The sequence below is a fragment of the Siniperca chuatsi genome, linkage group LG9, assembly GCF_020085105.1.
Source record: "Siniperca chuatsi isolate FFG_IHB_CAS linkage group LG9, ASM2008510v1, whole genome shotgun sequence".
NCBI lineage: Eukaryota > Metazoa > Chordata > Actinopteri > Centrarchiformes > Sinipercidae > Siniperca > Siniperca chuatsi.
In genome coordinates, this window is record NC_058050.1 from 20,952,528 (window position 1) to 20,975,808 (window position 23,281).

The following is a 23,281-nucleotide window of genomic DNA, read 5'->3' on the forward strand; positions in this document are numbered from 1 at the left end:
TACTCGATCGCTGCAAATCACTGCATCCCTGTGGAGCCAGAAATCTGCACTCACAGACCCTCAGTGTAGTGGATCAGCAGTGAGATAGATAAACTGAGGGTTTAGTGGATCTCTGGCGCCATCTAGAGAAACATGTACACCTAACTGAGTTTTAGGAGTTGAGTGCACCTTGAAGGTATACCCAGTATGCCTCAATTGACCCATTTTTTCTTTGTGGAATGGAGTTTACTCAGTGATTCGGGCTTATATAAATATCTTTGATTTACATTAGCAGGTAGCATCACTGTGAGTCATTTCAAAATATAGCAAATCTACTTTTGGTGGTGGAAGTCAAAGCATGGGTCATACTTGTTACCGCTCTTCTCCGGCGCGCTGAATGAACAGAATCAAACACACCCAGCGGCAGAGTCATGTGGTTGGTCATGAGGAAGTAAACAGGGAAGAGAAGATCCAAAGAGGTAAGCTTTCTCCTACAGTCTTGGACTTTTAGAAATCCCGGCTATTTAAATTAAATCATCAAGACGTAAAAAAGTTTGTGTACCACGATATGTCTGCATATTTATATGTGTTGTCGACTGCAGCATCACGGCTAACAAAGTAGCTTGCAGGCTAAATGCTAACGTTAGCTTGGTGGTAATAGAAAGAGCTAACTTAAGTAAGCTAATGCATGACCATTTAACAACTGCACACCTCAAATTCTTCCATTTAGAAACCACACAGCAAGCCTATTAAAAGCTAAACGAGCGTTTTCAGTGTGTTTTGAAACATAGACACTGTGAAACCTAGAGGTGTTAAAATGTTACAAACATTTTAGGTCTAACGTTAAAAAAAAATAATAATAATAGCACCTTTTTAAAAACAGAGTTTACAAAGTGCTTTGACAGACAAGGCATAGCAGAAACAGGATAACCAGAGAGCAATATAACAGCAAAAAGCCAAACAGAAATGCCAAACAAAAAAATTAAGACAACTTAAAAACAACGAAAATATGACAAAGGGAATAAAGAGGCAAATAAAAGGATGACATCACATAAAAGCAAGTCTATAAAGATGAGTTTTAACTAGTGATTTTAAAAGAAGGCACTGATTCTGCGAGCCATGATCTCCTCAGACAGCTCGTTCCACAGTGGAGGGGCCCTGATGGCAAAAGCACGGTCACCTTTAGATTTAAGCCTGGACTTTGGAACAGCCAGAGGGGCCCCACCTGAGGATCTAAGGCTGTGAGCTGGCTCATATGGGGTCAACATTTCCATTATGTAGCTTGGGGCCAGACCCATAAAATAGTTTTAATATTAGTGTTTGTCGCACTGCATTTCCGGTGAGAAAACCTCCATTCTCATGTAGTCTGATCCTGCTAAACATTAAGTAAAGGTAATACTAATGTAATAAGCTACTACCTAAACCCGTTGGGAGGATGCTCTTACTATTTGCCTCTCTCAGGAGGAGTCAGAACTCAGGACCAGTCTGGGTGATGGCAGGCATTCAGTGTCTTGCCCAAGGACATATCGGCAGGGCGGATGAAACTAGTCTGTTTGGTTAATAAAAATAAAAACAGCATCAAAAAGTCTTGAAATGAATTATCTGTTCTTTTCAAACATCCTTGCTGCCTTTCTTTTTTTTTTAGCTGGAGTATCCGAGCAGTCAGGGTGCTGCAAAAACACAGGGTCAAGGTGTGGCTGTTTTGTGCTTCATCCTCCTCCTCTTCCTCCAGCCGCTATGGTGGACTTCCTGGCGGAGAACAACCATTGTGGCCAGGCCATCCTCAGGATAGTTTCTAGAGGAAATGCCATCATTGCCGAGCTCTTGCGCCTCTCTGACTTCATCCCTGCAGTTTTCAGGCTCAAGGATAAGAGTGACCAGCAGAAATATGGAGACATTATCTGTGACTTCAGCTACTTTAAGGTATGGATTTGATCAGCGCAGGCGTTCTAAGACATTTTTGGCCTTGAACAATTTGCTACAGTCTCACCCTTGGGCCAAAGCTTAACATACAAGTGCTGAAGTGACAACCTAAGTACATGCACATGAGGCATGCTAATTGTGATGCAGTCAATATTCAAGTCATTATTTAATTGGAAGTAATAGGAGGTGGACATAATTTTGTTTCAGTTGTAATAACTGCATATCAGCATTGGCTTTGTAGGGCTGCTGATGGTTTTTCCTAGAGTTCAGGACATAAACAAACATTTTAGCTCTGTGTATGATTTATGAAAATAAGTGCTTTCTTATTGGAACAGCTGTTCTACCTCGCCCCTGTTGTTGGGAGCTATATGTACATTTTCATAAAGACATAGAGTATCGATTGAGTATCGATTGCACTTGTTTGAAGATGTTGCTCTTTTTCCAGGGTGCAGAGTATTACGAGGGGAAGCTGGAGGCCAAACCTGAGCTTCAAGACCTGGATGAAGAGTTTAGAGAGAACAACATTGAGATTCTGTCAAGGTTCTATCTGGCTTTTGAGAGTGTCCACAAATATATAGTGGATCTTAACAGGTAAGACAGGACTGGGCTATTTAGTATTTTTTTCTTCTTTCATTTAAGTTAATTTAGGAGTAAAAGTTCTTCAGAATATGAAAACATGTTTTCAGCTGTCCTTTTGAAATGGATAATAAAAACATAGCCAATGACCTTGATTCACACTCCCTCCCTCTACCTCCTTTGCTCCTTTTTAAACCACAAAACACGATAAAGACTATATTACAAGATGTTATTGTATTATATTCTCCTCTCTTCAGATATCTGGATGACCTATATGAGGGTGTTTATATTCAGCAGACCCTGGAGACTGTGCTTCTAAATGAGGATGGGAAACAGCTTTTAGTAAGTAACACAAATGCAGATCAGTTTTAATTTTGTAACATTACAGGAACAAACTAACATTACATCTTCTAAGTATATGTTTGTGATTAGTTCATATCAGAATTAATTGGCTGTGTTGCTGATTTGCAGATTGATTTCCCTTAAAACTACACATTTAAACTTACTGAAAAGACACTACAGAAGTTGATGATGATGTGTATGTTTTATTTCCCCACCTAGTGTGAGGCTCTCTACCTTTATGGAGTCATGTTGCTGGTTATTGACCAAAAAATTGAAGGGGAGGTCAGAGAGAGGATGCTTGTTTCCTACTATAGATACAGGTGCGCTTGTGACTCACACTCCCACACACACACATGCGACATTCTCTCACTGACTCACATGCTCGATGTGCTCAATTCACTCGTTAGCCAGTCAGCTCGCTCACAGCAAAGTTGAGTCACTTTACTTGACTCATACGAGTGAACATTATAGTTGGTGTACCTGATCTCTTTTTTTATCTCCTTTTGCCTCTCAGTTGAAATATCACCCGTCATGTAAATATGCTTGAAATGTGATATAGTAAAGATGTGACTGCACTTACTTTTCTTGACTCCTTTTGCAGTGTTTTGAGACGTTATTTTTACATCAAAATATTAGTTTACATATAAATATAATGCTAACATGTTCATATTTGACATATGGACCTCTTGTTAATCAGTAGAGAAGAACACACGCAGAAGCATGTTGAATTGAACATTTTAATCCATTATCCAAAATTATGCAATAATCAAAATATGCTTTACCAATGTTAATAGCAAGAAATAACGCACATCTTTTGTCCTCACTTGCCTCAGTCTTTAAATTGTCTCCCATTATTTTATTGTTTGACATTTTCTTCAGTGCTGCCCGTTCATCAGGCGACTCCAACCTAGATGACATCTGCAAGCTCCTGCGTAGCACCGGTTACTCCAGTCAGCCTGGAGCCAAACGGCCAGCCAACTACCCAGAGAGCTACTTTCACAGAGTTCCCATCAGTACCACTTTTATTAGCATGGTCATTGGGAGGCTGCGCTCAGACGACATATACAACCAAGTGAGAAGCATTTGGTTTTTTAACATTTTGAACTTTTAATAAACTGAAATGACAAATTTTGTCCTTTCTGATTAGAGTTCCGTTTTTCTTTTGTTACAGATTTTATGAGACTGTTACAACTTGCGTATCAAATGTCATGGGCTAGACCTAAAATCACATTTGTCTTCTTGTCCATCAGGTGTCTGCGTACCCTCTACCAGAGCATCGTAGCACAGCGCTGGCTAACCAGGCAGCCATGCTGTATGTCTGCCTCTACTTCAGCCCCTCCATACTGCAAACCCAGCAGGCCAAGATGAGGGAGATAGTGGACAAGTACTTCCCTGACAACTGGGTAAGACATTTGCTCTATGGTAGGATTTTACTGGACATCCTGTAGGCTTAATCTGCACCAATATTGTCATGCTGGTAGATTAGAAATGAATATAAATAACTATGAAATGTTATGGCATGCACTAAGTCACATATCTTGCTTTGTCTCAGTTTTTAATTGTGAAACTTGTACTGAAGTGTTTGTGTTGTCTGACTGCAGGTTATCAGTATCTACATGGGGATCACAGTGAACCTGGTGGAGGCCTGGGAACCATACAAAGCTGCCAAGATTGCTCTCAACTACACCCTGGACTCTGCTAACATCAAAGAGCAGGTATTAAAAAATTTGGATGGGCTTCAATGTCACACAGTAGTATAGTCCTTCAGTGTGGCACTCTATTTTATGCAGGTACTGATAACTGTGTCTACAGAATTTGTAAAGTCATCCAGTGTGACTGCGGAGAATCTAAATTGAAATACAAGGGGATTAATCAAACCAGTGACTTTACAAAGACATTTTTATTCTTGAAAAGTCTGTAGATGGTGATGTACATGAGCTCAAACTGAAGTACAAGTACTAACAAAGATGCACAGAGTCATAGTCATGAAGAACTCTGCACCCATAGCAGGAGGAGGCAGCTGAATAATCCGTGTTTAGTGTGTCATCTGCAGACATTGCCATGCTTTCTAATGAGTGAATGAATAAGAAAACAAAGCCACCACCATCACTGTGTGTTTAGGCCTGTCGATATGCATCTAGCATGGAGACCCTGAGGCCTCAGGTGCAGCAGCTGCTGAAGGAAGGTTTCCTCAGGGAGGAGATCATCCTGGACAACATTCCCAAACTACTCAACTGTCTGAGGGACTGCAATGTTGCTATCCGCTGGCTGATGCTGCACTCTGCAGAGTCAGGTGAGAATATTGAGCAGATTCTTCCTTTAGAAATGTATGTTTTCTTTTATCTAAGCAGCCTTTATTTCACTTTTGTCCATTTCTAGTTAGTTTGAGCTGGAAAGTTCATATAGTACATTGCTCCAGACTTCCAAATTTGTGACTTTACCATTTGAAATATGATATTAATAGTACTATGTTTTTAATTTACAGTTCACTCAAATTAGTAATTTTCTTACAGCCTATGATCCAAACAATAAGCGACAGCGTCAGATCAAAGACCAAGTATTCAACGACTCAAAGTACAAACCCAAGATCCTGTTCCAGCTTCTGCTAGACACTGCTCAGTTTGAGTTCACACTCAAAGAGGTGAGAGTCTCTCTTCAGTACTAGATAATGTGAATGATGACCGGGAAAACTTGGGAAAAACGCTGTCTCTTTTGTAGACAGAGTGAAAGTGTGAAATTCATGCCAGAATAATTCCAAAGTGATCCAGCCAACTCTGTTTCTCGGTGTGTCCGCTCTGTCGTCTGTTAGCATACAGTGAGACAGCATATGGCTAGCCAGTCTATGTCTAGGAGAGGACACAAATTTAATGTTCTCATTACACATCTCATCAGACTAATCCTTCCTCATCGACTCAGCATCTGTGCTGTCCCTCTTCCAGATGTTCAAGCAGATGCTGTCGGAGAAGCAGATCAAATGGGAGAGCTATAAGAAAGAGGGATCAGAGAGAATGACTGAGCTGGCCGAAGTCTTCTCTGGCGTCAAACCTCTTACCAGGGTGGAGAAGAATGGTGAGTTTCACTGTTGGGATGGATAAGATGAAGGATTACACACACAGCAAAGAAGTGGTACTGACTAAAGGAACCTCCGCCATGCAGCATTTCATGCTTTGTCATGGATTATTTCAGTGTTGGAACACAAATGAGTTTAAGCTTGAAGCTGCTCAGAGAAAAATGTTGAGGCAGGGAAACAACATGGAAAAAATGCATCAAGGACACACATGCAGGGAGAGGCTGATTTAAATTGACATCAGTCATACTTGAGTCGTTGTGACTCTATCTCTAGTAGAGAAACCCATTTTTCTTAACCACCTGCTTGTAAAAAATACTTCTACATTCTAATACATTCTTTCTCCACTTGTACTACACACCTAAATTACTCCTCACAGAGAACTTACAGGCCTGGTTCAGAGAAATCTCAAAGCAGATCGAGTCTTTGAACTATGAGGACTCTACAGCTGCTGGAAGGAAGACAGTCCAGCTCATACAGGCTCTTGTTGAGGTGAGTAAGATAATGATATTTCAGTCTGACTTTACATTTTCACATTAAACTCACAGTGCTGACCATCAAGATTTGATTAGTTCATTAGCTCTTTTGACCTTAGAATTTGAAATTGGTAACATTACTTGAATCATTTATACTGTTTTGCAGTTCCAGAGTTACTTTGATTGCCTTAGCTTCATGCATATAGCTAAAAAGGAATTCAAGAACAATGTATGCAAACAGTAGCAAAACAAAGAGACAAAATGAACTGCTGTGAAATGCATATAAATAGAGACACATCAGAATACATAATAGAAATGTCTTATTGGCTATTGGATTGAAATGCCCTCATTTTTGCCTGTCTATCCTGCCACAGTATATTGTAAAACCAAATTATCCCCATGAGCCAGAAATTGAATAAGCACCAATGGAGAACTGTTTTTTTAAACATCAAGAAAATACTGCCAGGCAAGTGCTTACAATCCTTGGACACAGATATGTGATTGCAGTGTTGTTTGTTTTGCGTACAGTTATGTGTATCTATAAAAATGTTTTTCTCTTGTTTTTCAGGTCCAGGAGTTCCACCAGTTGGAGTCCAACCTGCAGGTCTGTCAGTTCCTGGCTGACACCAGGAAGTTCCTGCACCAAATGATCCGCACCATCAATATCAAAGAAGAAGTCCTCATTACCATGCAGATAGTTGGAGACCTGTCCTACGCATGGCAGATAATTGACAGGTGCTTACTCCCTGATAAACATTAAAGCCATACGAAAATACTGGTAAAGAAGAAGATGGTAAAGTAACCATGAATAAACGGATACACCGAAAATGAATCTCACAGTCGCTACACAGTTCAGTTAAGTGCCAGTAACTGATTTTCTGGCATATTTTGTACTTTCACAGTAATACACATTATTTTCTCTTAGAAGCTCCTCAATAGCATGCAGGTAGTAACAGATGTGTCTTTCACATGGTCAGCTAAAGATAGTGAGACAGTCTGCTAAGCTTTCTATATAAACCATCAAGAGGACCAGAGTGCTGCAGTTTGTTTTTACTTTTATGTAACTCACTTCTGTTTAGTTTTTGTCTGTATAGCAGATTTCAGCAGTTTTTTCTGCCCTATGTTTTATTCTGCAGCTTCACATCAATTATGCAGGAGAACATCAGAGTCAACCCGTCCATGGTTACCAAACTGAGAGCTACATTTCTGAAGGTGAGGACTATTTGTGCCCAACACACATGCGCACGTGCTCACACATAGACAAAAGAATAATAACAATAAATAAATGATTCCCATAACTTTGCCTTGTTTTGGAGAATTGTTACCTGTGATGTTAAAATAATTATTTTGTGTGTGTGTGTTTGTGTGACCAGCTGGCATCTGCACTGGACCTTCCGTTGCTGCGTATCAACCAGGCCAACAGTGCTGACCTGCTGAGCGTTTCACAGTTCTACTCTGGAGAGTTGGTGGCTTATGTCCGGAAGGTACAGTATATTAAAATCATGTTTCTTAAAAAAGTAGCTCCTGTATCGAAAGGTTTTTAGCAGAGATGACACACTCTTTGACATTTCCTGTGGCACTCATAAATGAACATGGTTTTAAAATAGTTTCACAACTTTAACAAATGAGCTCTGGATGTTGCAAATTGTTGTTCACTAACAGCTGCAGTCATGATTAATGTTTCTACAACCATCTGTTTGCTATATTTATCCAAAAACAGCTACTTAAGATGCTATTACCTTCTGGTTTCATCAGCCACATGCCATGTTACCTTTTGGTAAGGAGAGGATTTGCTTCTCCAAGCTGATTTTTTTTTATCTGCAGCATCGTATACCATCTGCTTTTGGAGACTTATCTCAAATCTTCTGTCTTAAAATACCCCCCCCCCCAAACATATGTTAGATTCATGTTTGGGTATTTTATCTTCTTGTTTCCAGGTGCTGCAGATCATCCCGGAGAGCATGTTTACCTCTCTGGCCAAAATCATCAAGCTTCAGATCCATGACATCATGGAGGTGCCCACACGGCTAGATAAGGACAAGCTAAAGGACTACTCCCAGCTCGGGGCTCGCTATGAAGTAAAACAACTGTTTTGGTTGAAATAGTCACACTGACTTTACAATGTGCATGTAGCTCCCGGCATTTTGTTCAGAATGTCATTGAAGTAATGAAAAAAGTCCTCAGATATTCTATGAAATCAAAAGCCAGTAAAGTTGTTCCGTTTTGATGTCGACTCATCTGCTGTATATGAGTCTGAGGCAGTCATACTAGCTGGCATGTCTGAACATTTTTCAATCTCACTTGCAGCTTTTGATGTGAAATGCTAATTAGAAAAGAAAGCTCGATATGGAAACAGATGTGCAGGCAGAGACTTTCTTGAATTGCATTAATTAGAATTTGTCAAGCTGATATTGAAAAGGCATATTTTGTAATGTAGTCAAATGCCTTCAATTAAATGGGATCGTTATAGAGGTTAACTTTTGACTAGAATTTCAATTTGAAACAAAACAGCATTGCAAATTTTATTTATGCTGTTCAAGTACAATGTCTGCTGGCACTCTTTACACAAACTGATGTCGAATCTTCTTATCTTATCCTAATACTTTGACATTGGACTGCTTTAAGGTGCACTGGATTCTATCTGCCATTTGTGTGCCTAAACATCCTTCTGCTTCGTGTGATTATAGGTGGCTAAACTCACCCATGAAATCTCCATTTTCACTGAGGGGATCCTGATGATGAAGACCACTCTAGTTGGGATCATTAAGGTAGATGATGTGATAAAGTTATTTGGACCTTTCCTTTTAGCATGGTGATAGAACACATTTGCCTTTGTTCCAACATGTAGGCAGGGATTTAGTGTTGACATCAGCCACAGTAGAGTTCGAGAATAAGTTACTTTAGTGGATTTTACTTTACTAACACACTGTGATGCTTTAGGTGGATCCTAAGCAGCTTCTGGAGGATGGCATCAGGAAGGAGCTGGTGAAAAGGGTAGCTTATGCTCTGCACAAAGGATTGATCTTCAACCCCAAGGCTAAGGTCAAACATCAAATCGGCTATATGTTGATTGTTGCATAATTTTATGTTTATATTTTTCAGTGCATTATTAATCTTGAGTGAGAAAAGTTTGTGACATATTTGGTATGTGTCAAATCAAACCACTGAATTATTAATAGAACTGGAGAAGTTTCTCCACAGCAGTGAAAAATTAGAAGATGGGACTGAACAAGACTTTTTCACTCTCTTAGCCTAGTGAGCTGATGCCCAAGTTGAAGGAGATGGCGGCCACCATGGATGGGTTCTACCGGTCATTTGAGTACATCCAGGACTACGTCAGCATTTATGGCCTTAAAATCTGGCAGGAGGAAGTGTCCCGCATCATCAACTACAATGTGGAACAGGAATGCAACAGCTTCCTCAGGACCAAGGTCAGGCTCAAGACAGTAGCATGCTTTTTACCGTTACCTCTGTAATCAATAAGTAATGCTGTGGTTGTTTGTCTATTTGTCAGTAACAAGAGTTGATTGATTGGTTCTTCCCTTGCTTCTAATCAGATCCAGGACTGGCAGAGTGTGCACCAGTCCACCCACATCCCCATCCCAAAGTTTCCCTCTGTGGATGAGTCTGCCACCTTCATCGGTCGTCTCTGCAGAGAGATCCTCCGCATCACTGATCCCAAGTATGTCTCCTCAATTATAACAGTGAAATTGAAATAGAAGAGTTTTTGAAATCCTATTAAGTGTTTTTTTTTCTCTCAGAACAACTGGGCTTTAATCTGAAGATGGAGATATACAAGCTTTGGTCATATCTGTAAATGCTGAATCTTGTTCATTTATAAGCTTCCCTAACAAACATCGGTCCTTTCTACAGGGTAACGTGCTACATCGACCAGATGAACATCTGGTACGACCTGAAGAGCCACCACGAGGTCACCAACAACAGGCTGTTCTCTGAGATCCAGAACACCCTGGGTACATTTGGCCTCAACGGACTAGACCGCTTGCTCTGCTTCATGATTGTCAAGGAACTTCAGGTAATTAGCATATAAAAAAGGCCTCACGCTGTGCGACAAAGCTACCACCAGGCTTTTACTGAAATGAACAGAGGCGACAAATGACTGCTTCCAGGTCTGTAAGGTATGGTATCTTCATTGCACATTGTATGCATACCTGATATATATCTGCACTGTTACCAACCTGTTTCTCCCATCAGAACTTCCTGACAATGATTCAGAAGACCATCCTGAAGGATAAAGTTGTGGTGGATGTTTTTAAAGCCATGCTGGGTGCTGTCAACCCAGTCCAGGGCATCGTGGGTAAGTATTCATTTAGGAAATCCTACAACCTGTCAGGATCTTTTTATTCCTTGAGAAGAATCTACTTGTTTTTTCTGCAACAGCTAATGCCAGCAAAGTGTACGCCAGTGCTGTGGCCAAAACCCAGAAGATCTGGGGTGCATACCTGGAGGCCATCATGAAGGTATTGGTCCATGATATTGTTGTGAAAAGAAAATAATTATTAATAACTTGAATTTAGATGTTCATGTGATGTGCATTCTTTGAAGATGAAACGTTAGCTTTGTGTTTACAATCTTTAATGGCCCCCTCCCTCTCTCCTGTATTTTCATGCTGCTCTTCATTGTCTGCCATCTGCCAATGCCAATAGAGACATGAGGCCATAAAAATAATGTTGAATAAATGTGTTTGGTGTAGGTTGGTCAGATGCAGATTCTCAGACAGCAGATCGCTAATGAGCTGAACTACTCCTGCAAGTTTGACTCCAAACACCTGGCTGCTGCCCTGGAAAACCTCAACAAGTCAGTCCAGTCTCACCACATCAGAGCATACAGTACCACTCTAACATCTCTCTAATTTTGTTACAATATAATTATTATCATTATTGTTGAGGGGAAAGTATTGCTTTGTTTCAGTATCATGAAGAGATACTCATACAGTAGGTGCTGTATGTTGCTCCAAAATGTTGCTTATATTTATGGCCTTTAGATTCATGATACATTTATGTAATACAGAATATAAATGTTAATTATTACCATTTATTTTGGCAAGTACTAGTGGTATATTAATGACTTAATGTTAATGCACTTGCTGTTTGATTTAAGAAGAAAATATGTGATGTGACTTTTCTTAATTATTATTTAAACACAGTACTAGTTGATAAATTATTATTGCTCTAAATCAAAATTTTACTCTTATTGTGACCTTGCCAGGTCTCTGCTGGCAGACATTGAGGCTCACTACCAGGATCCATCCCTGCCCTACCCTAAAGAGGACAACACTCTTCTGTATGACATCACTGCCTACCTGGAGGCTGCCGGCATTCACAACCCACTCAACAAGGTCTGGAGATTATGGGTGTTGCTTACCACACAATGTGATTAGTGATTGACAAATAATAATTGATTTTCAGTACCCAAAAAGAAACTGAAGCCAATTTCACCTTATTGCCTACACTCTCTCTGTCTATTTTCTGGTTTGTGTTGTTGGTGTGTGTCTATGTTTCTCACAGATCTACATCACCACAAAGCGCCTACCTTACTTCCCCATCATCAACTTCCTGTTTATTATTGCTCAACTGCCTAAACTTCAGTACAGCAAAAACCAAGGCAAGTTCTTTTCAATTTCAGTACTATAATTACAGCTCTTATTCTACTGTTGTTGATGATTTATTAAGTTGTAATTTGTGAGTGCAACAGGTCAAGCCAGTGTGCTGTGATGGTTGGTGTTTCAGAGAAACTTAATTTTCTAGTTCTGTTTATCCATTCCATCATCAGAGGTATTTCTTACACAGTTTCCCGCACATGTGTTTATAGGTGTGAGGGTAGGTGTCACTTTCAGCTGGGACCTTTGCCGACCACATTATTGGCTGCTCTATCTCTTACAGTTTGAATAAAAAAATTGGGTAGGCTACTTACTGTACTTACCACACACAGAGTGTTATTCTGGGAAATGTAGGAAATCACTACTTGGACCAGGAAGTTTTAAGCAATGATTCTTGGTATATAAGTGAGAATTTATGTGGTGGATTTTTCCGTCAGTATGCCAGACTTACTGGTATGTAAGACTGTATCCACATGTAGATGACCACATGACTGATGTGTTTTCCCAGGAATGACCTGTAGGAAAGCCACAGACCCAGTTGACTGGCCTCCGCTAGTGCTTGGCCTGCTCACCCTGCTCAAGCAGTTCCACTCCAGATACACACAACAGTTCTTGGCTCTCATTGGTCAGTTCATCCGCTCTATCATGGAGCAGTGCACAAGGTAACAAAACGGACTTGACTCTTTTGGAATAATTATTACAATGTACATATTTAAACACTTCCTTTTGTGTCGTTTTTAGTAAAGATATTGTTTCTCTTTTTGTTTGCATGATCTAAATACTTTTGTGAAATTTCTGTTGTGGCTTTATGAACTCACATTTGAGTTTCCATTTGACCCCATCATAGCCAGAAGATCCCTGACATGCCTTCAGATGTGGTGGGAGCTCTGATGCTCCTGGAAGACTATGTGAAGTACACAAAACTGTCACGCAAGGTAGGACAATTTTGATCTTAGTAATCCTGCTAGTAATGTTGTAGAAATGTGGCAAATGACAACAATGTACATTAACCTGGGGGTTAATCTGATGATTCTACCTTAATATGTTTAGCGGCTGTATTGTTTTAGAGTAAGATGTAATACCTATCAGCTGTAAGAAATGGTTAATCATCCAGCACCATGCCCTGAATGAAACACAACTATTTAAGCACTATGTTTTGCATTTTTACTGTATGTACTGTGGGATGATAACGTGGGATAGTAACATGTATTTCTTTTTATTTTCTCTGTATTCTTAAGGTGGCCGAAGCCCACGTGCCCAGTTTCATTTTTGATGAGTTCAGAACAATACTGTGAAGATCTGGATGAAGCATTTCATCAGAAAATTATGCTTTTGTTGCCACAAGTTTTTTTCAATGCAGACATTTTGACTTGTCATGCTAGGAAAAGCACAGGTGTTACTAATACCATTAACGATTGCTTCACTCTATTCAAGTGTTCCAGTAAGCCATGTCAGTGTGACAGTGACCCAGGATGCACAATACCAGAACCCTGAAAGTGAAGCAGCTAAATGGAGTTCAACCTTCATTCATTTTATGATTTCAACTGTGCTTCAAAGTCTTCCATGAAAAAAGCCTATTGAATTGTTTATTTACACTTTTCATTGACCATTAATGTCTTAATGCACTAATAATAGATTGTACATTGATAGAAATTCATTAATAAATACGATTGTTCATAATATATTGTTTTATTTATTTGCAGTTGATAATTGGATCTTTTGGTCAAGGCTTTTACTTTGTAAAAATAAACCCGGAAGTCAGACTTAGCCATAGCCACTGTTGTAGTTATTTATTGGCGGTTATTGGTGTTTTGCGTGTTTTCCTGTAATTTCACTTTTATCTACATAATAGCACTAGTAAAGAAAAACTGACACAGATTAAGACATTGCTACTTCACATTCATACAGTAGCTCGTAAGTTAGCTAGCTAACCTAACCAGATCCGAAGCAGATAACGTTAGCAAGCTAGGCTAACGTAACGTTAGTTAGCTGAACGTTATATTTTGTTGTGTATATGGTCTCAGAGGATAAAAGATAGCCATCGTAATGTCTCTTAGCGCCGTTCACGGAACTCTGTCGAGCCTGAAGTCATGTCAGGCAGACATCGGGACGGGGATGGACATAGTGACAGATGTGGCTATGGACCTGGCGGAAGCACAGGGTAAATATTACAAGCACAAGTATGCTTGTCACCCTCATTAGCTTTGCTGGTCTTCCTTCAATCTGTTTCATTTTTTGTGTCTAACTTAACGCTCCATAGTGTCCAGGGATCAGAGCTCCTGGTTATGATGGGGCTAATTATTTAATAGATGTAGTCCAGTGGTGGAAAGTAACAAGTATATATACCCATGATATTGAGATAAGTTACTTGTACTTTAGCGTCACTTGGGTATTTCGATTTTACTTTATACTTACACTGCGCTACATTTGAGAGGGAATTATACTTTTTATTCCACTACATTACTTGGCAGCTATAGCTACTAGTTACTTAAATTATCTTTAATAAACAAAACCGATGATAAGTTATATGATGCATTGGTATAGATTAAACTACCCAGCTGTATAAAAAGTATTTAAAAACTCCACCTTGACCAACTACAACATTAAGTACCGCTTACATGTTAATGCATCAATGATAATGATCCAGTAATATAATAATATTATATTTTCATTCTGCATAATGAGTACTTGTACTTTTGATACATCTGTTGGTAATACTTCTGTTTCTTCATGTATGTAAGATTTTGAATGCAAAACATTTAGTCTTACTGTTAGGAGTATTTTATAGTGCGGTATTGCTACTTTTACTTGAGTAAATTATCTGAATATTTTTTCCATCACTGCATGTGCTGTTATGTTACAGATGAAGAGGTGAACCCTGGCATCAAAGAGATGGAGGCCATGATTCTGGAGTGTGCCAGGCTGGACAGGGAGATTAACTACTTTGTTGACGTTGTGCAACAAGTCACAGCAGAGGTGAGAGCAACGTGGCGTGATCTAATCACAAGTGGAAAGCATCCTTTCCCCTTATACTAAATAAACAGGTCAGCCTCAAGATGTGTTACTGGGATAAGGACTTAAATGCACAAAAAGTGCATATAGATGACTGGCTCTTTGGAAGGTCATTCAGCAAATCATGGTGGCTCCTGCTACGCTGTGTACACCCAGATTTTCTGGAGTGGCAAGTCTTAATGTCAAGGTGCTAGTTTTAAATGTCATGGAAAACACTGAAGTTAACTCTAATTGTAAAAGTCAAGGAAACAGCCTAACCTACTTCAATTTCTGTAGGTTACTACACAGCAGCCAGAGGCCATGTTCAGCCTGTCTGCCAAAGTGAAGGAGCAGTTCACAGAGAGAATAACCAGGCTCTCTGATGCTGATCTGCACAATCACCAGAAAGTAGTAGCCTTCAAGGACAGCATCAAGAACTCTCTCAACCAAGGTAAGGCCTGTGGAGGGAAAAGATAAGAAAAATAGTCTGAATTTATGCACTGCTTGACTCAATGCAATGTATTCAGGGCTTATAATAGACTTTGATTATAGCTGTGCTTGCAGGAGGGCTTCTCAGCCAAGGAGAGAGAAAATCTTGTCTCCTTCTTTCAGGATAATTAGCTTAATTTGAAATACACAACTCCCTTTGTTTACTATTGAATAATTATGTTTGCCTGTCATGGTGTAACTGTTATTTTCTGCTTTATAATTGCTGTCCTTATTACACCCCTTATTAAAAAGGTTGCCACACACAGACAATTCCATTTTTTTAGGTTCTCTGTAGACATTATAAGTGAAATTGCTGCTGCACCAATGTTATTTTCCCAGTCTGACTCAGTCCCAAAAGTAGCATTGTGTGAGAAAACATATTTTGAGGTGTGAACTGAAGTGATTATATGAGATGATTTCATATACTGTCAATGTATTCTGTGAAGGCTTAACCCATCAAACCTCATTATTTTTCATTGAATGAGCGGCAAAACTATCACCTCATGTTCCTATTGAGGGATACTTTATGAAGCTTACATTGTGCTCTCTTAAAGGCTGCAATTAAAATACGTAACCCTATTGGCTGGGCCATTGCATTATCGCCTGGAAGAGTTTAAGGAAGCATCATGTAGAGTTTTTTTTTTTTTAACTACCTTGAGCACAGGATGACCTTTCACTTTTCGATATTTGTAGCTGCGCTGGGACAACAACAGTAGATGTGAATGTGGGCTAAAAAAGAGAGTGCTTCATGTGTGGGTGGGTGTGTTGGACGTCCGTGTGCCTGTGTCAGATTTTTGTATGTGCATGTTGGTAACTGTGCATCTCTTGGTGTAATATCTTAAGGCTATGTGTGCCACTATAAATTTATGTGGCTGTGTGTCCTTCTGCCAAAGTAAGCGTTTGTGAATGGTGGTAAAATCTAGTAAACACCAAATTCTTCATGTGGACAGTGGCATATTTTTTTGTAGTAAAAAATATATATTTTTGTAGCATTTAACTAGGATTAGCTCTGAATTTATAACCACCCAAGTGGGACATGTTGCTGTATTCCATTGATCCAGTTTCAGCCAAGTTCCATGTCCTTGCCTGCTGGATATTCTCCTGCCATCTTGTCATCGATCCAGTTCATCATGTATTACTGTGATTGGACATTTTGAAGCACACTGTATGTATGTTGTGTTTTCAGCCAACCAAGAGTCAGCAGAGAACATGGAGGAGCTCGATGAGGACATCGCTGTTACACAGAGCCAAGTCAACTTCACCTGCCCACTCACACAGGTAGACCACTCCAGCCTGCTGATGGGTTATTTAACTTTACAGCAACTCATGCTGTTATGTATTCCTGTTAAATGCTTTTTCTTATTTTAGAACATTTTCAACTTAATAACATATTAGTTTCAGTAGAAAACCACCTTGATTTAATGTTTTAGCAGCTAAATTGTGTTTTTTGGTCTGTGTGTTTCATTATATAACACACTGTGTGTCTGTATTCAAGGTGGACATGGTGAATCCGGTGAAGAATAAGAAGTGTAACCACCACTATGATGAAGTAGCCATACTGGGCCTGATCAAAACAAGACACAGCCAGAAAAAGAAATGCCGGTAAGACACACTCCCTTGGAGGACTGTTAGAAAGTTGAGTCAGGTTTTGCAGCAGTAAACAACTCGGCGGGCTGGCATGGGACCAGCAGTCTGCCTTAATTCACATTTTCTTTATTATACTGCTTTGATGTTGGAAGGAAATTAAATGTGGCTGGTGCTAGAGGAACACTGATTAACTCCCAGTGCCGGTCTATGTTGTTGTCAAAGAAACTTGCTTATTGTCTTGAGTCCTGACTGTGGTCACTGTGCACACCTTACATGCACAATTATAGCAACAATACTCAAGAGAGCTTTCCTTATTGTGATTAGGTGTATGACTGATGAGACTGTTGTGCTTGTCCCTATGGTGCCTGTCAGTCAAGTCTTCAAGAGTATCAATGCAGAGATTTTTATTTTTTTTTAACTCTCTCTTAACTCTCTTAACTTTTCTCACATTTGTGTGAATCTGTATATTATATTTGTGTGTTTAGATAGACTTTAAACGTGTTAAGTTTGCCTCTCTTTCTCTGTCCTCTAGCTGTCCTGTGGTGGGCTGTGGGAACACAGATGTGAGAGAGTCAGATCTGATTCCTGACCAGATGCTGAGGAGAAAGATCCAGAGCCAAAAGAGACAGGGCAACCGGACATAGTACTCTACACATTTTTATTGGCAGAATCATTCATCATAAAACCTGTGCTTTGGTAATTATTTCTGTATCAAGAAAGGAATATGTTGTTGGCGGTATTTTGAGACAGTTGTTTTCATCAGTACTGTTTGTGCTTTGATTCCGAGATTTGTACCTCAGGCAAACTCTGCTGTCAAGTTAAATTAGAATTTAAGACGCGATGACTTGTTTGTATTTTAGCTGGAGCATTTTGGTGTACTCCAGTCTTGTTGAATGTAAATAAAAGCTGCAGACCTTTTCATGAATTAATACCACCTAACTTGTATTTGTAATTGGGAGTATGGGAAAGTCTATTTTCAAATATTTTCCGTTCTACATGATGCAGTAAGTTGACAGAACCACAAGAGAGCAGCGTCTGCAGAAGGACACAGGATTCATGTAGTCTGTAGAGCCAGAACAGAAGAAATCAATTTTTCATCCCTGAATTATAAATTCTCAGCTCCAGGTATGGTTTAGGATTATTAGTAGAGTTGTGACCACTGCTGGCAAATATAAACCCAGGAAGTTTTCATTTTAGCCTTTCTTCATGTTAGTGAGAATATACATATATGTACTTTACATACAATCTATGAACTAAGATAAATGAATATTGGAAATGTTGAAATCTGTATGTGACTTGTGATCCTCCTTTTTAAAATAAGGCAGTTTCTTCTAATTGAAGATAACTGAAGTAGGACACTAGAGATACCAGAAGAATTTCCTCAAAAAACAGTTATGTGAAAGAGCCATAAACAAACCATTCTTTAACATTCGTGGGAATGCACTTATGTGATTAAATCTCTTCCTGCCTGCTCTCGCTCCCTGTGAAGGGTCTTTGTTCCAAAGAGAAACAAACAATGGCAGTGTTGAGATGAAACTAGGTGAAGCTAATCTTTTAATAACCTTGCATCAGGCCTTTTTAAAAATCTCTAATAGCTCTTTCCCTCCAAACAGTGCGTCACGCAGCACTAAGAGCATTTCGCCAACGAAATTATTAACTGGCAACAAGTGATCTAGCTAATGTTGACTCATTAATCTCTCCACTCTACTTCATTTTGAATTACCATTCTGCAAATCAAATCTTGTTTACTGCACAACATATTAAGTCACAGGTAATTTCACAACAGTTCAATTTGTGGAAAGTGCACACAAACACGTCAGCATTGCATTTACCATATCACAGGCAGAGCCATTGTGCTGTTTCTCTTTGGATGGCTGCAGAGCTGTAAATATCCTCAGAAATTCAATCACAATATCGTACAGAAATGCAGTGCTGAGAATAACCCCCCCCCCAATCAATTCACCATAGATGTTTGCTTTCTTCTGGTTATGTTTGATCTGGAATTCACATTCATCTGTTCAGAAGCTCCAAGAAGTAGGTGTAATGGCTGCCTAAGACACTTTAAGCCTCAATATCTGGCTTGTCCAAGGAGGATTTTACCTTTGGCTGGGAGTGAACAGTCTCACTTCCTGGCGCAGGAGTCCTGGTCGGGGCAGTGCCAGAGCTGGATGGAGACGGGAGAGAACAGCGGGGCTTAGATGAGACTGGTGCTCCACAATTCTGGTTTGATCCAGTTGTCATGCTTTTCTCCCACTGCTTCTTGGGGCTAAAGCCAAACAGTTTGACACTCTCGTCGAAAAAGGAGTCTGGTAGTACGGTGAATAGTGCACAAACAAAAAATTGTTCAACACTACTGTACTTGATGTAACTACTACTTGCATTAGGATAACATTTTGACATGTCACCGTAGGAAAAGCACAGGTGTAAATAATAAAATAAATGATGCCTGAATTCCATTTAGCTGTGTCAGTTTCAGGGTCCTGGTGTTGTGAATGCTGGCTCACTGTCACACTGTCATGGCATACTGGGACACTTGAATACAACAGAGCCACTGTTAATGTTATGTGTGTATTGTGCTTTTCGTACTATGACAAGTCAAAATGTCTGCTATGTAAAGTTTAATTTAGGCAGAGTGCATTTCAGAGATACTTACTATCACTGTTTTGATATCCCAGCTGGTATTAGTGATGAGTAGATCTTTATGGCTTAAGAGGTTTGGAGTCAAAATGTAAAAAAAACAGTATTTATGGGAGTATTTTAAAGTCTTTATGATCCTAATACTTAAATTCCATCACGAGTCCTTGTACATACAAACAATGTAAATTGAGATTTCACTTATAAACATAATCCGATTTCACTCTTAAACCACATTTCTTCATAGCACACAACTTTCTGAGTTTGGAAATAATGAAATTATGGACTGGTATACTGACCAGTCACCTGCCCTAAAGTAAAACAAAGTCAGGATTTTGCACAGATTTTTTTGTGTGTCTATAATTATTTATCCAGTGTTGATTACATCACATGACAGAATGCAAACAGCCTACATGGATGTATTTCTCCTCATCCTCAACCGTTCCCTTTTTTCCTCCCTCATACGGGATGTGTCTGCTACTCTCTGTTCATGAAAGTTCTGATGTTTTTATAATTTCCTTATCAGCTTTTTTATGGGCTCACAAAGTAGAATTGCATGAAAACTGCTTTTGTTCATTAAAAGATATCCTGAAAAATCACTGTATTGATCACACATGGACCTCATGTTAAATTTATGTGAGTTCTCAAAAAATCCCTATCTCAAATGTATCCCTATAACATTCCACATCTCTGTATTATAGACTACAATGGAAAAAAAATACTTTATATTTGTTTGTTTTATTTTTGTAAGCCCATAGAAAACGGAATATGTAAAATGTATTAAACTATATTGATAAAGTTAATTAATTACTGTATTACCCCCCCCACACACACACACTTATTTTAAGTAAAATGGAGACTAAATATGTAAATGAGGCAAAAAAAAAAGGCGTACTGTCGCTTTAAACGACAACACCTCCCAGCAGTCACTAGATCCTGGGTGAGTTTCACTGCAACAAACACTGTGGTTCATACTACAGACTGTCTGTACAGCAGAGCAAACCACACACCAGCCTACCATACAGGAAGGAGCAGCTGCCAGCGCAGACTGAAATCCTGTTTATTGTGCTGATGTGACAACAGGAGCGTGTGAGGAAGCTGCTGTCGGGAGCTGAACTGCAGGTGAGTCCGTCTGCTGCCCAGAGAGTTTACTGTGGACTGGTCTGAAGAGAATGAGCCGGAGTAATTCTAGAGAACAACTGAGAAAGACTAACATGACAGCACAAGTGTAGGTGATATCGCACGGTACTGAGGTGGTATAAAAAGTAAAATAAATAAATAAATAGCAGTAGTTATATTGGTGAGTTTCGAGGAGACTGAGCCAACAGGTGTGTCAGGTCACACCTGTTGGGAATGTAAACTACGCATAATAGTTAGACTTGCAGATAGGCTTCTAATGTGTTCTGAACTCGATGTTTAAGCTGCTGTCCTATTTATTTCTGTACAGGTCGGCGCAGTTGGTGTTCATTTGGATGATATATAGGCTACGGCTGGTCATGGATTATTGGTGTCCGTCTTCACCGCTTTGGATTTAGTAAAGACACTACACAACCCTGCGCCTCTTTCCGCCTCTCCTCCCCGGTGAAGTGAGTGCGCCAAGAACAGGTGGATCCTGTTTCTGTGCTCGGCTTTATCCACCTTCGTCCACCTTTCACCTTTATGGGGAACCAGGTGGAGAAACTAACGCATTTAAATTACGCAGAGGTGCCAACGTCTGACCCAAATGGGTTCGACCCGGACGACGACGGACCGCGCATCGGCGTCTCTTACATTTTCTCCAACGACGACGGCGACGACGACCAGGACGACAATTTGAACCACTTTTCATCGGTCAACCACACGGTAAACCATGTAGAGAAGCCCTTCGACCCACAGGACGAGCTGGAGTGCGCGATTTACTACCGAGAGGAGTGCGTCTACGAGAGAAACAGCGGAACCGCGACTCACTCCGCAGAAAGTCTCCTGAACAATTGCAGACCAGGAGACCTGCTGGAGTTTGTGGCCACTGGACAGTATCCACATTGGGCTGTTTACGTCGGGGACTTCCAGGTGGTTCATTTGCACAGGGCTGAGATAAAGAACAACTTTCTCACCGACGTGAGCCAGGGCAAAAAAGGCAGGATAGTGAACGGCCTCTATAGGTACCGTGCGCTCCCGCCGGAGGTGATTGTGCGCAACGCCCTGGACCACGTTGGGTCGAGAGACAGAGAGCTGTACTGGAGAAACTCTGAGTGTTTTGCTGCCTGGTGCCGCTTTGGCAAACGGGAGTTCAAAATCGGAGGGGAGATAAGGATAGGAAAGCAGCCCTACAGGTTAAAATTACTCTTTTCAGAGAAGAAGAGTCACGTCCTGGAGTTTCAGAGCCTGGAGGACGTGATCATGGAAAAGAGGAGGAACGATCAGATTGGCAAAGATGCTGTGATGCAAGAGCTGGCCAACCACCTGAACGCAACACATGAAATCAAAGAGGAGCATTTTGTCAACTGAAAGTGGATGCTCTGGTCATCTGGTGCGGATTTGAGCTTTAGGTTAAAGGAGATGTTCAATGGAAAATTTTCATGCTTAAAAACAAAGCATGTGTGTTGTGGAGGGAGCATTTATCCTTCCAGTCAACCAATAAGAGCTCTGTCTGTGGGCTTGGGTGCACGTGCCACACTGCAAACAGACGTGCATCTTCAGAGAGTTAATATTCGTCTTAAAGATCTTTCTTTTCTCCAAAATGAGAGGGAAAGCCCTGACATCTGGCACTTGTTTCATTCTCAAGTGCATTAGCAAAGCAGATCACAAAGGTCAAAACAAGTTGATTTGCATTGGTAACAAGTGAAAATTGCACGGCGGCAAATTTCCTCCCTCCTTCGAAGAAATATGAGATTTTACTCACTCAACCCAAGATTAAGTGACTTGTTATGATGGATACATTTGCATTGGAGCTGCACCTGCAGTCTAATCATGTGGGGATGAAGTCAGAATTTAATTGCCCATAATTATCTTTCTAATCCAATGAATCTTTGCACAGAGGAGCAACACCTCTCCAATGTACTTGTACCTGACGAGAGTGCTGAAAGCGTTTGCTCCTGTACAACTCAGGTGTTGGAGATCAATACAGAGTGGAAAAGAGATGACTACTTGCTTTTATTATTGTGTGTCAACCTTGAGGAATCCATTGTGTTGCTTTCTATCCAATCATCATCATCACAGCTTTACCCACTCTTTGACTACATTGTGGACAATGTTCACAACTATGACTGTGCACTTTTATTGATTCATCCGTTTCAACAGTTTATTTTTTTGAAAACAAAGATGTTTGTATGAAGGAATATGGAAATAAATATATATTTGAACAGTAACAAGTTTTTTTTTTTCTTTTTAGTGACGGATTGTGACTGACCTTTTTTAAATGATTTATGGGAATGTCAATACAATGCTGATCAATCATTTCAAATCATGAATCTCAGGAAAAGTAGGAGAGGTTATTCTATATTTTAACCAAACCCTGCATCCTAAACACCAGAAACACCAGCATTGATTTGCCCTGCACAGACTATAAAGCAACTACGCTACCGCTATCACAGCCCCAGTTCACTGGAGGAGCCACGG

General features: G+C 40.0%; 3 protein-coding genes across 4 annotated transcripts; all 3 read left to right on the plus strand.

Moving 5' to 3' along the window:
* Positions 1-310: 310 nt before the first annotated feature.
* washc5 (WASH complex subunit 5) lies at positions 311-13,665 on the plus strand. Its single transcript, XM_044206560.1, has 29 exons — positions 311-458; positions 1,625-1,902; positions 2,348-2,493; positions 2,736-2,820; positions 3,040-3,140; positions 3,700-3,892; positions 4,071-4,223; positions 4,422-4,535; positions 4,942-5,113; positions 5,334-5,461; positions 5,760-5,889; positions 6,267-6,379; positions 6,932-7,098; positions 7,500-7,575; positions 7,737-7,847; positions 8,301-8,441; positions 9,051-9,131; positions 9,304-9,405; positions 9,615-9,794; positions 9,921-10,045; positions 10,237-10,399; positions 10,579-10,681; positions 10,765-10,844; positions 11,078-11,181; positions 11,593-11,722; positions 11,892-11,988; positions 12,492-12,645; positions 12,831-12,918; positions 13,222-13,665. The coding sequence occupies exons 1-29, from the start codon at positions 377-379 to the stop codon at positions 13,276-13,278; spliced, it is 3,654 nt and encodes a 1,217-aa protein (XP_044062495.1). The 5' UTR covers positions 311-376; the 3' UTR covers positions 13,279-13,665.
* A 56-nt stretch (positions 13,666-13,721) lies between these two features.
* nsmce2 (NSE2 (MMS21) homolog, SMC5-SMC6 complex SUMO ligase) lies at positions 13,722-17,975 on the plus strand. Its single transcript, XM_044206564.1, has 6 exons — positions 13,722-14,144; positions 14,847-14,959; positions 15,272-15,425; positions 16,650-16,741; positions 16,959-17,065; positions 17,583-17,975. The coding sequence occupies exons 1-6, from the start codon at positions 14,030-14,032 to the stop codon at positions 17,692-17,694; spliced, it is 693 nt and encodes a 230-aa protein (XP_044062499.1). The 5' UTR covers positions 13,722-14,029; the 3' UTR covers positions 17,695-17,975.
* A 2,645-nt stretch (positions 17,976-20,620) lies between these two features.
* lratd2b (LRAT domain containing 2b) lies at positions 20,621-23,031 on the plus strand. Of its 2 annotated transcripts, none has more exons than XM_044206562.1 (2): positions 20,621-20,806; positions 21,132-23,031. In XM_044206562.1, exon 2 carries the CDS (start codon positions 21,344-21,346, stop codon positions 22,169-22,171), a length of 828 nt encoding a protein of 275 aa, XP_044062497.1. In that variant the 5' UTR covers positions 20,621-20,806; positions 21,132-21,343; the 3' UTR covers positions 22,172-23,031. The 2 variants fall into 2 exon arrangements, with proteins under 2 accessions (XP_044062497.1, XP_044062498.1); XM_044206563.1 differs by having other exon boundaries at positions 20,778-20,912.
* Positions 23,032-23,281: the final 250 nt, after the last annotated feature.

Excerpts from the sequence above, each read along its gene's own strand:
- lratd2b (XM_044206562.1), top strand. The coding sequence starts at position 21,344 with ATGGGGAACCAGGTGGAGAAACTAACGCATTTAAATTACGCAGAGGTG.
- washc5 (XM_044206560.1), top strand. The coding sequence starts at position 377 with ATGAACAGAATCAAACACACCCAGCGGCAGAGTCATGTGGTTGGTCAT. Across the intron at positions 2,821-3,039 it reads AGGATGGGAAACAGCTTTTA|TGTGAGGCTCTCTACCTTTA; the intron begins GTAAGTAACACA and ends TTCCCCACCTAG. Across the intron at positions 8,442-9,050 it reads AGCTCGGGGCTCGCTATGAA|GTGGCTAAACTCACCCATGA; the intron begins GTAAAACAACTG and ends GTGTGATTATAG.
- nsmce2 (XM_044206564.1), top strand. The coding sequence starts at position 14,030 with ATGTCTCTTAGCGCCGTTCACGGAACTCTGTCGAGCCTGAAGTCATGT. Across the intron at positions 14,960-15,271 it reads TGCAACAAGTCACAGCAGAG|GTTACTACACAGCAGCCAGA; the intron begins GTGAGAGCAACG and ends CAATTTCTGTAG. Across the intron at positions 17,066-17,582 it reads AGCCAGAAAAAGAAATGCCG|CTGTCCTGTGGTGGGCTGTG; the intron begins GTAAGACACACT and ends TCTGTCCTCTAG.